Here is an 18,700-nt window from a genome sequence, read left to right as displayed (position 1 = left end):
GTATAAGTACTTCAGAAGAGCCTCCTGTCTATTCCACAGTCAATGTGGAATAGAATTATACTACAGTCAGTTGCAATTAATTATATTTAAAGCTGCAGTTAGACCTACAAATGCTGTATACAAATGTATCTTTGGACCTTGCACATATTTGCTAATAAAGACAAAACTTTGATCAAATGTGATCTTGCCTTTGCTAAAGCAAGCCTTTCCTCCTCCGCCTCCTCCGATCTGATTAGTTACAGCACAATCGTCCAATTTGTTCCACAGATATCTAGCACACAACTTAGAAGAAATACCTAGAAATATTGCGGAGTGATAATTCATGGGATCATTTTTGTTCCACTTTCTAAAGATGGTTATAATAATATTCTCACACACACCCTTGCCCATTCTCTGGGGAATCTTTCCAATATAATTTTTGCATGCAACCAATTTTGCCAGAATAGGATCACATCACTAAGTGCAATCCAGAAATAATTCTGAAGGCATCATGTTTTCTTGGGAGTTTTATTATAATACATAGATTTTAATTAAGCTACAATCCTATGCACACTTACCTAGGAGTAAGTCCTGTTGAACACTGAGATTCACATCTGAGTAAACAAGCATATGACTGCACTGTTACACTTTCGATTTCTTAGGGGGATAGTGCTGGCCATCAGTCCATGTTCCATAAATCTTGGAATTTATATGAGAAAACCTGTCCTAGTGGCTGATTAAAAGTCTGCTCAAAATATTTAATCATGTATCTCACATTATTTGAGTTTTTAAACCAATTTTAACCCCCTTTTGATTTCTGAGTCACAAGATGCCAAAATTTAAGTGTCTTTTCCCACTGTTTCCAGTTCAATATTTGACCAGAGTGATTCTTTAATATTTACCTTTCCTTTGTTTTAGCAATTTATTGTAAACTTGCCTTTCACTTACTGGGTAATTGAACCAACATTGTACAAGTGGAAGAAAGCTTGTGAAATGGATCTTTCTTTTCCCCTCCTTTCCCTTTCAGCCCCTCCCCCCCCGACTTAGCCTATTTAGAGGGTTGGGGAGCCTACCAAATATTGTGTTCTGTGACTTAAGGGGCTGCAGTGAGAGGGGAGAATTCCCTAAAATTGGGAGGAGGAATCTTGCACTTTTCATGCAAGATTCCCATTTTGGCAGTTCCCCTCTTCCACAGCAGCCTTGTAAGACGCAGCCCACAATGTTTGGTAGGCCCCCTGGACCCTCTGGAGAGGCTTTCCAGGCGGTGCAGTGGGAAGGAGGGAAAGTAAAAGTTCTGTTGCATGAGGCTGCTTTCAGCTCAAACAGCCTTGGATATCACCCGATGTATCATCAGTAGTTAAGTCATCTTGGGCTTTAATACATATGGCTGTTTTGTGCAGTTCTCTGTCTTCTTACATTTGTCACTAAATCACTCTGAGTACATTTTTCTAATCATATTTCTAAGATGATGAATAAACTTTAGGCACCTATAAATCTGTTTGAGGGAGAAGAGTCTGAGTACCCCCCCTACAGGAGGTTGGCATAGCTATTATTAGGACTTATTTATACGAACAGTAAGAAATCAGGGATACTGGTTAGAGGAAGGGAGATTGATGTTGATGAAAACATGTATTTACAAGAATAGAATCATAGAAGGGCATAGTGTGGAGCCAGTGTGGTATGGTGCTTGGCCTGGGACTTGGGAGATCCAGGCCCTAGTCTTCACTTGATCATGAAGTTCACTGGGTGGCTTTGGGCCAGTCACTGGCCCTGTTCAGACCTAACGGCAAGCCATGATTGTTAAGCGTTTTGAGCTATGATGGCTTAGCATGCTGTGAGGAAGGCGTTTTTCCTAACCATGGTGGCTACATAACCATGGTTTATCACAAAGAAGAGAAACGGGTTCTTAGGATGCAAAAATAAATTTATTGTAGGAAGCCCAACGTGTTTTGGCCTTTTTCTTATTTTTAGGCCTGCTTCAGGGGGCTGTAATATTAATGATAATAAAATTTACAAATAGGACAACACACATAATTAAAACATTACTGAAATACAAATTGCTGTAAGGACTTATGCATATATAACATCATTAAAAACATAAAAAACCTGCCTTGTTGCTAAGAAAAACATATAAGTTCATACTTACTAGAGAAAAAAGTCTGCAGAATGTTTTCAGCCAAAGACTGTCTCCTGCGTCAATTTACTGGTGACTGGCAAAGATATTATTCAAATCCTATCTTGTACTTTTTGATCCATTTTTTTTCAAGCTCCCATGGGGTGTTCCCATGTTGATGTAATCTAGCCAAGGTCTCAAAACTAAACTGTACTGTTGTAGCTAGGGAGTGTGTGTAAATCACCCACAGGTCATACGAGTGGTAAAAATTCGTCTTCATTTAAACCACATGGAGAGTGTTCAGTCTCAGAATCCACTCAGCTTTTCTCATCAACAGATACTTTTCCTCCTTAATGTCTAGCTTATTCAGTGCCCATGGTTTAACCACACTCACTGACCATGGGCTCAACAGGGTTAGTGGCCCTAACCGTGGCTTAGCATGATTTCTGACAGCCCCCTGTGGTTGAGCCCTGCCATAAAGCTCCACAGCAAGAGCGGCTGAAAATGGCCCTGCCGCTCCTGCCAATGCTCGAGATCTCTATGTTCAAAATCTGCCTTGCAACACATGATGCGGCAGCTGAGAGCTGGCCTCCTTGCTCTCTGTCCCCATCCACAGTACAAAATCGGAAAAGCTCACGGGAAACAAAGATGTTTTCCATCCCATGCCGATGTTATCAGCATAGCGACCACCCAGCCACAAACTCCTGCAGCCATTGCGAGAAGTGAAAAAATCCCTGCTAGGGATGTTGTGGGCATCCGATTTGGGGGTGGAGTCTGATGACCCCTCTTCCCGCTTGGCTTACTGGACTGGGTTCCGCGGACCCTACTGGTGGGCTGCCCCCACTTGCTGTGTGAGCTGCTAGACAGACTAGTGAGTTTTGCACAGCTGCCCGGTCCTCTAGCGAGCTGGCATTTTGCGTAAAAATGGCAGCTTGTTATTCTGCGTAAGAGGTCTTTTACGCAAATGGGGACTATAAAGTCGCCATTTATGCAAGTTTAGAGGCATAAATTCATGCCTCCAATAATGCAGAGTAACGAACCACCATTTTTATACAAAATGGTGGCTCAGTAGGGACAGGGCGGCTGCGCATAGCTTGCTGGGTTGATCAGTGGCTCACGCAGCGTGGCGAGTGGGGGCAGGCGGCAGCAAGGATTTGGAGAGCGCGGATGGAGGTGAGTCCATCCATCCCTAATCCCCATGTGCCATGACCCAGTGGGGAGGTGGCTGCTGCAGTGCCAGCCACAAGATAGTTGCTTGCTTTGCGGAGGCCACTGGGATGCATGGTGGCCAGACTGGAGGACTGTGGGGTTTTGTGGGATGCGAGGTGGTTAGAGAGCGCTTAGGCTAACCACGCTGCGGGCTGTGGTCCTGTGAATCTGGGGCAGGAGCACACAGCGTGTTTAGTGGTAACCACCATGCACTGTGGTTAGTCTAATCACCTTCCCTGTGTTAGGTCTGAACAGGGCCAGTAAGTCTCAGCCTAACCTTCCTCACAGGGCTGTTGTAAGGATAAAATGGAGAGGAGGAGGACTATGTAAGCTGCCTTGGGCTCCTCCTCCTCCTGATGGGCTTGATCCAGATTTAGAGTAAAAACAATGAAATCAAAGAGATTTAAGTTGGTAATGATTAACAGATTCCCACTGATTTCAAAGGTCCGTTCTAAGTATGACTGAGTCTGGATCCAACCTAATACAAATAAGTATTTCAATATTCAAGAACCTAATGTTCATTAGGGTCATGGTCTTCTTCCCATACTCTTCTCTCAGACTGCCCTGTTCAGGAGTATGCATTATTTGACAGAATTCATTTTGCCCCTTAATGTATATATACATATAAAAACTACTGCCCCCTGAGGAATTTTATGACCCTGACATGTCAATACAAAAGGATGAAACTCGACCCACAAATTATTTGCATATAGAAGATCCCATATTAAATTTCTGGCATTTCTGCTTAATGGATATTAGGTTGCAAGGATGGAAAGCCTCTACTCGAGGCCCTGGAAGTTGCTGCCAGATAATAAGGGCACGATGGCCAATGGTCTGACTTGGTATAAGGAAGCATTCTGTGAATACCAATATTTAGCTATTGATTGCCTGATTCTACCTTCCACTTATTTCCTCTACATTAAACAAATGAACAAGTGAAATTTTAGTTTTTTAGTTGAGGATGACAGTGTTGCTGTGATATACTTTATAAGAGTATAGCTTTTACCAATGTAAATAGATATCATGATTACTGATCAGACATCTATTACAAATGTATCAAAAATTGACTTTCCAAAGGTTTTAAAGGTACCTCTTGAATAGGGGAAAGGGGAGGGGGAACAACCAATGCACCCATCTAACTCAGCACTTCATAACCAAACTTATTAAAAAGCAATTTAAATCCATGTAAGAAAGTATGCACCAGGGCAAATTCTGTAAGTGCTCTATTCACTAACAGAATGCAAAAGCTGTTGAAAACGTATTTTTATCTGTTACATACACAGGGTACCATAAAACCAGCCCTGGGACATAAGTACTTTGTATCACTTAATCAGATGAAGCATAAACATAGAAAGCCTGTACAACTGCTATAAACACAGATGTATGACTTTTCCCATTTAAAATCAGTTAGTGGAATGAATTCAGACTGTAATCCTATAGCTGTTTACCTGAGTTCAGTAGGACTTAATTCTGATTAGACATTAGACATTATAGGATTGCAATGTAAGCAAGATAAAACAGGATCCTAAAAACCAATCACTATAACCCTTTTGTACCACTTATATTTCACATATATAACTTTTGGCTGTTATTGCTTTTCACTCAGGCATTCCTTATACCGTGTGCTTATTTTATTTCTATTTCCTATTTACTTTTCATATAAAAACTATCAGCACTAGAAGAGAGCAAAGATACACAGCTTTTGGTAGTCCTCTTTGGACCACACACATTTTCAATTTATTTTCTTTAAATCATATATGAAAATACAGTTTCATAAATTCTCTTCTATTATTTTCAGAAAAAACTGCTCTGAGATTTTTCTTTATTGTAGGTGAGTAATATCAGTAGTGATGTTTTTTATTTATTTTATGTCAAGATAGTATAAAAGTTTATCAGCAATAAACAAGTTATTTTCCCTTTCATTTTCTGTTATATGAGTTTATGAAGTAACTGTTAACATCAAAGAAAGACAGTACAGGGTACAAAGCACACCACTGCCATCCAGTACTATTTGTTCATGCTGAGAAACAAAAGGTCAGACACAATCAAGTGTTACTAGCTCAACAGATGTCTCTCCCATTAGTTACCTTAATCCCAGAACCACAGTGTTAGTGTTTCATGCAGACCTGGGGTTAGTAACGACTAAACTTGAAGAAAATGTAATGGTAATTTCTCTATTAGTGTGAATTTCTCTCTCTCTCTCTCTCTCTTTCTCTCTCTCTCTCTCTCCCTTAATAGTAAAAATAAGGGCAATCAGGAAAGTTTGCATACAACATGGTTACAAATTTAGTGCTTTAGTAATAAATTAATAAGAACAGAGGGGTTTTTTTTGGACACTTTGTCTTACCTTCTGATAAACAGAACTGTTATTTAATGATCTAAAGAGGGGAAATAAATGAAATAATCATCAGGAGATCAAGAAATTATTTGTACAGGTAGGCCTTGAGAGTTACTCATATTCTTTGTGATTATTGTTTTATTTGTAACTGAAAATGCAGTATCTTATATAAGATTTCAAAAAACAATTTATGGGGGAAATGATCATGTAACCATTCATGTTTTAACATTATAAATTTGGTGATAACAGCAAAGCTTTCATGGTTCCCAAACCAAGGCTAAAATGATTCTTTATTGAAGATAATGTGCATCAACTATGTTTAAAGATCAGTTTTTAGATTTAGGAAGTTTGGGTATTTAGGAATATTCTCAGATAAGCTTTATTATAGACCAAAAACTGAATAGCTGTATTAGCTGGCTTTGATTTGGTAGACAAATTATCAAATTATATTGTCTGAAATGCAGTTTCCTAAATACAAAAATCTAAACAATAATTTTTTAAAAAAATCTCTGGTTAGAACACTTCCAACTACTTAGAAATACTGCATTTTAAGTGTTGTTAAAAGAAATGTACGTCTTTATTGCATTCTTACCATTTTCCGAGGGCAAATAATGGCAGGATGCTGGGCAGAAAACCTGAGCTGCATAATCCTCAAAAGTTGAAGGATCTAGATGGTGCTGAACAATTGTTTGCAGATACCGAGCTCTTTCCTCATAGCTAGTTTCATGCAAAAGTCAAGGATTAAGGTTTAGAAAAATGTGAGCAGCATGAAGTCCTGATCAATGACATAGTTCTGATCTTTCCTTTTAATGAATCTATTTTAGCTTTATTATTAGAATTTAGACATTTATCCCCCTCTCTCCTGAAGGTCTATAGAGCAGGCTAAAATATAAAAGTGAACCCCTAATAGATATACAAGTAAGGGTGCAACTCTATGCATGTTTAGGCAGAAAAAGTCCTACAGCTCCCAGCATTCCCCAACCCATGTTGCTGGCCAGGGAATGCTGAGAGTTTTACGACATTTTTTGTGCCTAAACATGCACAGGATTGGGCCCTAAATGTATTTTTAAGATGTTGCGTTCAAAGCACCCCATCAGTACCCACCCTTAGCTCATGTCCATTTGAGTTGGGGAGACAATATCTCTTAACCTCTTTTACTGACCTCCACATCCTCTCAAACTTCTGATAATGTAGTGAAAACCCCTTCTGAATCAGCATTTTATCCTCAAATTCCTCACCATGTCAAGAACATTTAAAGAGTCCAAAGTTACCAACAAATCCTTTCTTCATGACCAGGACACCGATACATCACGCTTCTATAGCTGAGCCAAAGGCAGCTAACTCTTATATAGGTTTTGGAAGAGTTAAGCCACATCATTGTCCAACAAATAATCACAGTCATAGCAGGAAAAAGTAGATTATCTTTGGGCTTTGGTAGGAGCTGTTACATCTAATTAGCATTTCTCTACTTCCCTTCATCTACACAGAGCAATTGGAAAAAAAATGTTGGAAAGGCTGTTCTGGAAGCAATAGCCTTTGAAAATATGGCATTTAATTTAAAGCATTCTATAACCTTCAGACATTATGATAGTCATCACATACAAATGTAATGTGGAAATGAAGCACATCATACTAATTTGAGATAGATTGAAGCCAAACCTGCTGGCTGAACTTCTGGGCAAATAAACTGTTTGAATTCTGACCTGAGCAACGATTAGCTTTGCTATGTATGTATTTTTGTGTTATACAATAGTGTTCTGGTAAGACAAAGTATTTAAAATATCAATTCAGACTGGCCTTCCTTCTCTTATACAACCTTTAATGGACTGCATGTTATCTTATAAAAAAAATCTTATTTTAACACTCAGTGCACTCTCAACGTTAGATTTAATAGTGTAATCCTATACATATCTACTCAGAAGTAAGCCCCATTGAGTTCAATGGGACTTACTCCTAGGTAGATGAATAAAGGGTTGCAGTCTTAATGTCTAAACCTAAAATATATATAATAAACAACTAATTCAGAATGAAAAGCAAATATTGCCTTTCACTTAAAAATGGCTGTTTTCATAATTCTAAAACAAATGTAACATTTAGTATATAAGGAAAAATAACTGGTCAATTATGCCACTGAAACAAGTAGGCATATTTGCAAAAACACCATAGCATCTCTGAGCCCCAGCTAAGAAAGTATCTGCAGGACATCAACGGCAACGCATTGTACTTCTTCCCTTTTCCCTACATCCTCTCTTGCTGATATTATTGACAAGAGACTGGTATCTTGAAGTGTTGTTGCTTTTGAAGAACCCACTCCAGGCTTCTTGTTGCAGAGGGCCTGATTTTACTGTTAGCACAGAGTGAGTGGGAAAGACAGAATATTTCTGCTGTTTATGAAAGCAACTATGGAAATGGCTGTCAAAATGTAGAACAGCAGGCAGCAACATACAATTATCAAGAAAAAATACCACGCTGACTTAGTGTCATAGGCTGATTTTGTTGGCTTAGAAATCAGTTACCTTTCTCATACAACTTGTAAAAGTTGTCTTGCTGTATTCATTGGATCATTAATTTATGCAATAACAGGAAATCTCTGCAAGTGACTCTTAGGGTATTTTTATATTTTTCCCCTAATATCATTTAAATTTATTTATTTAAAAAGAGAACTAAACATTTTTACAAGTGGAGACCAGTGAAAAGACAGAAGGAAAACTCCCTCTATGGTACTTTCTTTGGAGTAGGAGGGGCTAAGCCCCCTCTTGCTTGAAACATTCATAGGTGTGTGTCCATGAACCTCAGAGCACCATCCCTGCTCCCTTTGGGGTCCTTTTGATGAGCGATAAAGTAGTCCCCGTATACTCCAGAAGGACATTTGGCAGCAGCAGCAGTGAGGAATTGGGCTTTGAAGATATGCTCCCAAATCTCTTGATGGCAAAGGGGCAGTATTGTTTAGTTTGTGGATAGACAGCACGTTTTGGCAGGTTCCCTTCGCCACCAAAAGGATCTTGCGGTGAGGAAGGGGAAACTGGGATGCAAGAACACACGCCTATTATCCCCAGACTATAATTCCCCTCTGCTCACAAATCTCAGGGGGCTATTTCTGCATTCACCCTGCTTTTGCTAGGGATATTCCCTGGTGGTATGAGGGAAGTGTACATATGCAGTCTTCAATTATTTTGGTTTGGGAAGCAGCTGTTCTGACTGCTTACTTTTCTCCAGAGGTAGAGGGTCTCTAACATGGGTAGCCACTCTATCTTATTTTGCTTCCCTCTGCTATTTTCTGGACCCACAGAGTCCAAATGCAGGCTCTTGACTTTGGAAATATACAGATATACCATCTTATCCTGTAAGTTCAGCCCCCCTGGCTTATACCAGTCCATTGCCAGTACTGCAGGGCACTCATTCTCTTTATCCCAGCTCTTCCTTATGCCTCCTATACACCATGATAAATTCACACCAAAATACCCTTCCTACCACTACCTTCTTTTGCACCCAAATGAACAATTCCACATATTCCCCTCTGTGCAAATGAATCTTTGATTCACATATCCCCTTCTTATTCTAACATTTATCTACTGCAGTTCAAAAGGTATACGACTCCCAATTGATTTGTAAATGGAAGTGGGGAATTAACTATCTATTCTGCCTCAGCTTTCCTTTTGGGATATTATAGACCTACCAGTCATATATGTGCTGTAAGGAATAGTACAAACATCTTAGGTGCTTACAGAAGTGCAAATGCTTAGGACTAATGAAAGCTCTCTCATGATTGGGGGGGGGGGAATAGACAGAAGAATACATTAAGCCCCCACTTTTCTCCACTATATTTCAGTAATTCATTGGACTGTCCAGTGACAATACCACATAGAAACCAAGTTTGCAGAAAACTGCTATAAATTAAGAATGGGTAGCCAAATGCAGACAACTGTTCTAGATCTTCATCATATTCATTGCTTTTTCTCAACTGTCCTCTTAAAACAGGGTTGAGGTCCCAAAATTGCTCCTGGAAACATCATAAATAGCAACATTAGGACAAGGAGAAATAGAAAACCCCTTTGTTGTGAAGGTTCTTAGGTTGTGGGACATACACAAGATTGAGCCTTAACACAGGAGGGTAATATAGCACAGTTTTTAAGAGGCTGTATATAAGTGGTAGAGGATGAAACTGATGGTTGAAGTCTAAATAATACTACATATCTCACAACTTGTTGAAAAGCACTTTTTTCCATTGGGGGAGATTCACAGCTGCTGAATTTTCTGCAGTTAATAGAGTCCTTTGATTCACAGCAGTGCCCCTTGCACAAAAAATACTGGCCTTTGTGTATTACCAGAAACTAATTTTCTATTTGGCTGAAAAGGGAAAAATTGGGTTATTGCTTCTCCCTCCTACAGAGCTTTTCATTATGCCTGATGCACTCAACTTCTAAGCTCTTCTGAGAAAAAAAAAATAACTGAAGAGGCAAGAGGTAGAAAAATGAGCTTGTTAGCACATTAGAAGTGAAGTATCTTGGTGGGCCCCAGAAATTCCCAGTGGTGTGTTAACTTATCACTCTATGCATGCTGGCACTGATAGTCTCCCAATTGAGCACTCTCTTTTCGCACCAAAGGTGCTGCCAGGAAGCAAAGGCTGAAGGCCTACAGGAGAACAGCCTGCTATCAAAACAAGCTGTTTTTAAAAGTCTGTTTGAATGGGTAAAATGATTTATGAAAAGCAGGGTGGAGACACCTACCTGCTTTAAAAATGCTCCTGTTTCAGAGGTCTCTAAATGAAACCTTTTAGGTTTATTTTATTATATATAGTATGTATACACAAATAGGACAGAAGTGAAGCAAAGTTAATGCTTTTGATATTTGCAGTTTAAGTGGATATGTTTCAAAGAAAGGAAGTATACACCATCTTAAGAGCTGTTTGTTAACTTTGAAGGATGGCACTATCTTTTCTTACAAAGGTAGTATTCTTATCCAAAGCAAAACAAAATACAAATCTTCCTTTCACACATCCATCTAAAACAGGCAAGAAATATGAAGATTCTTCAGTAACTTCAGAAGATTCATTTCATAACAGCAAAGTTCTGGGCATTCTGTGTTGATCCAACAAAACCCTTGCTACTCATTCTGAAAAAGCTCAATTTAAGCACGGTAACAGCACTGCATTTAAAAACACATTATGGCAGCAGAAACCAATGTAATCCTTATTCCATGGTTTTCACATTCTACAGCCTGAACAACGAAGCATATAACAAAATTGATTCCAGAAACCATCTGTCATATGACCTTACGTTCAGTTCTTGTACTGCCTTCAGGTACTCTTACAGGCTGTAGAAGGACCTGCTTATCTGCTGATGACGTGGGCCAGTCTGGAGCACAGACCAGTGTCTGCATTGTTTATTTAACCTTCCAACTATAAAGCATGATGTAGTGAGTGTTTGCATACTTTTGGAGAAAAGCACTGAGGAATTCACAGTAACTGCTTTCAATCAATGGAATGTTCTTCTCCAGAGATTTGCTGGTGCCTGAGTAACTTCCAGAAACATCACAGGAGTTTTGGGTAGACTGGCAATAAGTGACAGGAGTAACTTGCTATGCAATTTTTGTAGTAATTTGTGTATGTCCCCACCCCTGATCTGCACATTTTCCATACAAGTAACCAATTTTCCATATAACAAACCCCACCAATATTATTTATTTAGATCATTTCTATAATGCCCTTCATAATGTTGATCCCAGGATGATTTGCCATGCAATTTAAAATTAAAAAGATAAAATAAAATGTACAATAAAACAATTAAAATCACTTAAACCTGAACAGAATTCAAACAATCAACCAGATGAAACAGATAAAAGCAATGTAATGAAAACTAGTGATTATACAGAATAGAAATTTTGAGTAAAATCCTTATCTGTTGGGTGGGGAAAATTGGATCCAATTAATAGAGGCAATTTTGGTATTTTTAAAAAATTAAAAATAATTTTGCATACATTTTAAACTTGAAAATAGATGCACTGGTTGGACGGCCAGAGGACATACATTGCCACAAATGAGGACAAAAGCAGAAAAAAATTAGAAATAATTACTATAATTTAAATAGAAATACAATACATCTCATTAGAGTGGGGAAGACTGTGACCACATGACCTGTGTGCCTTCTCAGTCTGCTGACAAGGTGCTAACTGTTGATGGGCAACTTCAAGGACCCAGCTCTCCCTTCTTACGGTTTCTTATGGTTCTTTATCTTTAAACCTGACTTGGACTGGACAGCCCTACAAACAGAAGATTGTCCTCTGTAAAGTAGGACCCCTGGTGACACTACAACTGGTTACTTTCATTTTATGCTAAATGTTTAGTTATCACTTTTCAGCTTTAGGAATCTTATTTACTGAACAGATGCTGAAATTATCAAGAAACTACTTAGCAAAGTAGAATCCAAAGTAAAATCCTCTCACTATTTTTAATTTTATTTTTTTAAAAAAATAGGAGTATGTTTTAGATTAATAAGAATGCAATAATATGCAGTTACTTGGGAATAAGTCCCGCTGAATGCAGTGGGGCTTACTTTTGAGTAAAGCTTAGTAGGACTGGTCTGTAAGATATTGCCCCTTAGCTCATTTTAATTTCCTCCCCATAACCAGCATTTTTTTCTTTTCAGAAAATGGCCCATTGAATAGTAGTAGCACACGCCAAAGTTTCAAGGTGAATTCTTCTTAAGTTATCCTGACATCAGAGCAATCACAGAAGTGTGATTTTTTTTTAATTCAGCAGGTTAAATAGCTAAATTCTTCAGTATAGTTTGTTGCCATTCATGAAAAAGGCTGTGATTCATCAGAACACGTAATGCTGAGCTTTAATCCATTCCTACAACCATATTGACAACGCCATGCTGTTTTACACTGAGTATCAATTAAGAAACAAGCCTGACACCTGGTACTTCTTTATCTTAGTCCCACGGGCTGCCAGATGATTCAAAACCCATAACAGGTGCTAAGGCAGTGTAAGTGGAACCCCATTAATAGAAGCTGGATTCAGATAAAATACAGACCACATTATAGACTTAACTACTTAATACAGAATTGCTGAGTGGGGGAAAAAGGAAGTGAAATATTCTAGTTTCTCTTTCATAGTTCATTTTTAAAAATGAAATGCCGCCAGAGATTTTAGAACAACAGAACTTGACTCCAGGCCTCACATTGATGATTACTGCTATTTATGAAACAATTAGGGCTGAAATCTGAAATGACTAGCTAGGAAATAGTTCTACTGACTTAGTGTGCAATCCTATGCATGTTTAGATAGAGAAAAGGCCTACAACTCCCAGCATGCCCCAGACAGCCATGCTCTGTTTAAACACGCATAGGATTGTGCCCTTAATTAATGAAATCCACTTGAATAAGCAATTTTAGGACTGCACCCTAACCCCCCTCCCCAAGACCACATATTTTTTCCCCACAATGTTACTTATAACACTGAAATAGTACACTCCTCTGAATATTAAATTTTTAATTTTTAAAAAAGAGTATGTGTTTTATTGTGATGTTAGCTTTTGTAAGCAAGTCTACTATAACACTGGTTATGTTCATGGAATGGGCAATGTAATTTATTTTAAGGCCATTTAAAATACATTTGTTTTCAGAACACTTTTAAAATAGATGATCGTACTACTTAATTCAAAGTAGACCACATTATTTTAATGGGATTATAGTTTGGAGTAAATTGTTTTAGGATTTCAAGACTGGATTTCATCCTTGGTGTTTTCAAAGGCAAAAACAACACCATCCACTTACTCTAACTGCAGGCATTCTTGTTGGTGGAAAAGTATCACATGCACACAAATGCCCACAAGGAAGCAGTTTGGCATTTCTGCCACTTAGTCATAGTGAAGTCAAGTCAAGCCCTTTGGGGCTGTGCAAACTGAAAAGCAGAATGTGACCAAAAGATGGGAGAGTTGGGTTGGTCTTTACTACCACCTGCCTGGAACATGTGTGTCTGCTTCTGAGCCAAGGCTGCTCTTCTCTAAATACCGGTAAATGCTACTTGCCTGGAGCTTGGGCACACCTAAACTCTTGGCAGATGAGACAGAACTCCAGACAGGTGGGTCTTTCTGTGGACAGGGAAAGTGTTGCTTTCTCTCCCCTCCCCATCCAGGTAAGCCTGACCGAGTCCCATCAGAACCAATGAAGAGTGGAAGGCTGCTCTATGGAGTAGAAGTTTGGGCAGTTTTCCTGCCCCCCCCCCCCAGTTGGCCAGGAGAAGAGACAGGCTAACATTGCCATACATCAGTCTCTACAACAGGCAGAAAGAGTGGGCAAGGGGAGAGAAATACATGGCTTGATGGATTACATGTATGTTTGAATTTTGGGGTTAAAAACTGAAGCTTTAAAAAGCCAAGTATTCTATTTTATTGAACATGCACACTGACAGACCTCATGAGAGGAGGAAAAAAATAAGAAATTTTACAGTGGGCAATTACTTAAGAGCTATCTGTATCTTAAATGTGGAATAATTTGATTACATTGCTATTTAATATTGTAATGATCAAAAATACAAAATAGTGATTTTATTACCAGAGAAAGCAGTAACAATGCACAGCAAACCATCATTTAAGACTGTGTCATAGTATCTATGATAAGCTGCATATTGGTTTAAACTAATGCACTATATGCCTCTAGGGAATGGCAGGTTCAGAGACTGGATTTTAACATCAAAATCTATCCATTAATCTTGACTTAAATATAATCTACCCTGCTGCAAGAGGAAGAATGGGCATTCAATGAATTACCATTATGAAATACAGCATGAATACACTGTCTCAATAATTTAAGCAGAAACTCTAACTCTGACCACTGCTTACACTTTCTAATCCTCTAAACCAAACATACGAGTGGCTCATCTACTCAGGTTTGGATGTTAGAACTGCAAACTGAAGAGAATACTGCACACTTGAGCAGGACCACATTACTGTACCCATGCAACTATCTTCACTGAAGAAAAATAAAGCTACCACATCAGTTTCAGCCCCTGCCCCCACTCCACTGCCATGAAAGTTCTCAGATGCTATCCTACGTTCCACTGTTCCATGGTGAATGGGAAGGAAAGTGGAACAAGAACCTCTGCCACACACTAAAGTTCTTCTCCTCAGAACAACTTAAACATGAGGTCATATGAATTACAATAAAATTTAAGTAAATATATAGGCTTAATCAGATGATAACTTTGTATACCTGCCTTCCCCCAAAGTGTGCAAAAGATCTTGTGTGAACCAACCCTAGTAGACTATTTTAACATTAATGTAAGGAGCTGGGGGACTGAAATAAGACATGCCCTTGTTAAAGACCAACACAAGTATATAATTACTTAGGGTGCAATCCTATGCATGTTTAGACAGAAAAAAGTCTTACAACTCCCAGCATTCCCCAGCCAGCATGGTTGGCTGGGTAATGCTGGGAGGTGTAGGACTTTTTCTGTCTATACATGCATAGGTTTGTACCCTCAGTAAAGAGAAGTAAATGTTATGTTCTAGTATACTATACAAATACACTTGTATTATTATTCAGAAACCAATAGTTCAAGTGCATGTTCTTCCAAGCTGTGACATTTGAATCTGTTGCCCACAAGTTTAGTTGTTATCTGAATGATAAATGTTTGAAACTTGCCAAGCAGCAACAACTGTGGCAATAAATAAGGATTTTTCCTAAATTTCAGAATTCAGTGTGTTAACAGTTGCTTAGTCAACAACTATAGAAAAAAGCATAATTGCTCTAGCTGTTACAGTTTTCATTTAAAAAGCACTTTAAATTTAACTGAAAACTGCACTAGATCAGCAAGGATCTCTGACTCCCAATTGTATAATAATAGCACCAACATAATCATAGCACTATTCTGTGTATCTTAGGTAAGCCAGAATAGTGGCTTTCCTTCGTCACCAATAACTGCAGCCTGCCCATGCTTAGGGTTAGAAATTCAGGATTCCAGAGCAGATAACATCTTCCTTTTTTGGGATGGGGGGGAAATCACTACCTCAATTCAAGCACTACCTCAGACCTGTCTGGTACCTCTTTTGAGCCCCAACTTAAGTCCCCAAAAAGGATTTTCTTTCCCTCCCACCACCTGCCCACTTGAATTGAGCCAAGATGTGAAAAGAATTCCAATCCATCCACCATCTCCCTCTCTCCAAAGTTCATAGACAGCACTTCATCTCTGCTTCCACCTCCTTTGCCTCCAATCCAGAGGATTTTCCCTACAACACTGGAGACAATCAAGACCACAAATTACATATCTTCCATGGCCTTTCCTTTTACTCAGACCTAATAATCCCTCTCCTGGGGTGCTGTTCCCTGTCTTCTGCTCTCCACCCATGGTCCCTAGAGATGGAGGTGGGGAAAGAGAGAGTTCTTCAGTGCCCCACTCCAATTTCACACCCAAATAAGGTCTGCAACTTTTTCATCCTCAGAAGACCTGCTGTGTCAAGGCAAGATTTTTGTGGCCTACAAAAAGTGACAGCAGATTGGTCAGTTAAGACAGGAGACAGACACACTGAAGTTCATCTCAGTAACAGTAGCTAGAGGGACAAAGCCCCATCTTCCTACCCTCTAAAACACGGGAGGGCAGAAAGTAGATCTCCAGATGTTTTCGACTTCAACTCCCAGCATCCCTGACCACTGGCCATGTTGCCAGGGGCTTCTGGGAGCTGAAGTCCAAAACATCTGGAGATTACTTTGTGCCCACCCCTGCTCTAAAAGACTTCAACTTGCTCACCTTAAGAGCCTGGCAGGGTTTGTGGTCCTGACAAGTGACAGCACAGCTATGATAAAAGGCAGAAAAAGAGGGTGAAACACGCAACAGAACACCTGCAAAGTTTCTCAGAAGTAGTTGGGGGATCAGAGTGGTGATGTCATAATCCTGTCAACCAATAGGGAGTGTTTTCATTGTCTGCTGTTACTAGGCAAACTTTAAAACACATTTTCTAGAAAAGTATAGCTAAAACAGTGATTCTTGTTCCTCTGCCTATTGAGTATGTAATTGAATGCAATTATGGGATGGATACTGATACTTGAGAGTTGGGAAAAACCCCTGTTAAATTGGTAAGCAAGGGTCTCACTGTTAACCTCAAGCATTTAAAATAGACTACTTTATATTTTGAAAACAAAATAAATCTGACAATTTTATAAGCACTAGAAAGAGAATGAGATTTTAATGTAGCTCCCTCTAGTTGACTGACAAAACATTTGGCTATAGCATACCATTAATTGCTTGTCAGGTGTCTCCTGGGTTTGCAACCCATCTAGGGATGCAAAAACTATGCATATGTGTGTGCATACACATTTTACAGCAATTAGAAGAAACAAAACAGCAAGTACACTGACAACACAATCCTATACATGTCTATTCAGAAGTAAGTTCCACTAAGTTCAGTAGAGCTTAGTCCTAGGTACATGGATAGAGAATTGTAGCCTTCAACACTCAAGAACATGCAAGAGCAGACAGACTGCACAGGGGTCAAAGTGGTAGATGAGTGACTCACATGGCTACAAAAATTGGCTATTATTTCAGAACAAGTAATCCCAATTCAACACGAGTCACAGTCTGCTTCATTAGTCCGTGCTTGGTATGATGGGCAAAATGTAGTAAACAGAATTGTTTCATAATCTACATTATGCAGCCATAGATTCAAGACTTCATAACAGTGTTCTATTTTTAAAAATATTATTAGTACTATATGGATTCTTCTGTAGGCGTTACAATTGCAAAAGCAGATTGCAGATATTCACAGGTTAGTCTAAATTTAATCTAAAAATAATTATAAGTTCATAACTCAGAGTCCTTATGCCTCATGTCCTTTTATGTAGCCGTACTGCATATGATGATGATAATGATCATTAAAAAAAAACCCTTACCAGGCAACAGTTCAAGTATTTCATTTTTGTTTATTATTAAAAGCTGGTAGTTTTTACGGAAAAAATAGTTTAAACATATCAACACTGATATATTTTTCCCATCCCTCCCTTGAACACCAATTAGCAAGCAACCCCTTTCCCCCCTCCTCCCCAAAGCTGTCAAGCTGTTCAGAGTAGTTTGTAACATGACAATAGTACTATTGTGAACAGTGACTGGGCTTCCTTCCCACAGAGAGTTAAAATGGGCAGTTCCTGTTGCTCATGATTGGTGTCCAGTGAAACAATATGCAGCCAGGTTTTATCAGCTCCACACCAAAAAAGTGAAGCCAAGGAACCCAAGCCTTCATATCATGCTAAACCATATGCCAACCCTGCTGGCCCCAAAGGTTTATCGCTGAGAATCAGGATCCATCATGTCTCCTGTGAAATTTCACCTCACACACCTTCTGTGAAATGCATGGCTTTCCTGAAAACTGAACCTTTTCACAATTGGCAAGAACAGATGGATGGAAACTGTGGCTTGGCAACAGGAATTAGAAGTTTTAAAAAACCCATACTGGTAGTAAGTAGAAGTGCACCAACAAAATGAATAAATTTGGGAAAATATATATATATATATATATATATATATATATATTCACAAATTCATCTATCTATCTATCTATCTATCTATCTATCTATCTATCTATCCATCCATCCATCCATACATCCATCTCATCTACACACACACATACATGCACATGTACCCACATGAAATGTAGCAAATGTGGCAATTCATTTATTTTAAGAGCCTCAATTCCAGTAGTAATATTAAGAGGCATAGTACTAAAAGGAAACCACAACATTAAAACTTCTCTTTTGATAGGGTTTTCATGTGAAAATTAAAGTTAGCCTCCACAATGCACATTTTTGATTATTAGAATATCCTAAAAAATGTGTTCAGGTATAATATGCATCGAATGCATTCTTAGTACAATCTTCTGTTTTCGTTCCATTCAACTAACACTGGGGCATAGTAGTTTTAACAATTTGTCATGCAATCAGTATTTTGCAAATATTCTGCAACTCCCCAAAATTAATCTTAAAAACTCTCACATCTTATGCATTTCTCTTAAGGAAAGTCTTACTAATAATAGGGATATTTGTATGCAGTGTTAAAAAATATTACAAGAACA

General features: G+C 38.7%; 1 protein-coding gene across 7 annotated transcripts in view; it reads right to left on the bottom strand.

Annotated features, from left to right (window-relative positions):
• Positions 1-18,700, bottom strand: part of RALGAPA1 (Ral GTPase activating protein catalytic subunit alpha 1) — a 201,988-nt gene that overhangs the window by 9,643 nt on the left and 173,645 nt on the right. For 4 of the 7 annotated variants that reach the window (XR_014789084.1, XM_084843464.1, XM_084843473.1 and 1 more), the window contains 2 exons: positions 6,232-6,356; positions 5,649-5,679 (listed from right to left, as the gene is read on the bottom strand). The exons of 2 other annotated variants lie outside the window; for them this stretch is intronic. Coding sequence is in view for 4 of the 5 variants with exons in the window: in XM_084843464.1 (XP_084699590.1) it covers positions 5,672-5,679; positions 6,232-6,356 (133 nt within the window). In the remaining variant the exon portion in view is untranslated. The remainder of the gene's footprint in view (positions 1-5,648; positions 5,680-6,231; positions 6,357-18,700) is intronic. One more of the 7 variants, XM_084843455.1, reaches the window with a different exon arrangement.

Source organism: Heloderma suspectum, chromosome 1 (genome assembly GCF_057233095.1).
Source record: "Heloderma suspectum isolate Gila_16-S chromosome 1, 16-S_ref, whole genome shotgun sequence".
Classification (NCBI taxonomy): Eukaryota; Metazoa; Chordata; class Lepidosauria; order Squamata; family Helodermatidae; genus Heloderma; species Heloderma suspectum.
Note: the sequence above shows the minus strand (reverse complement) of the source record. Positions and strands in the feature narration are given on the sequence as shown.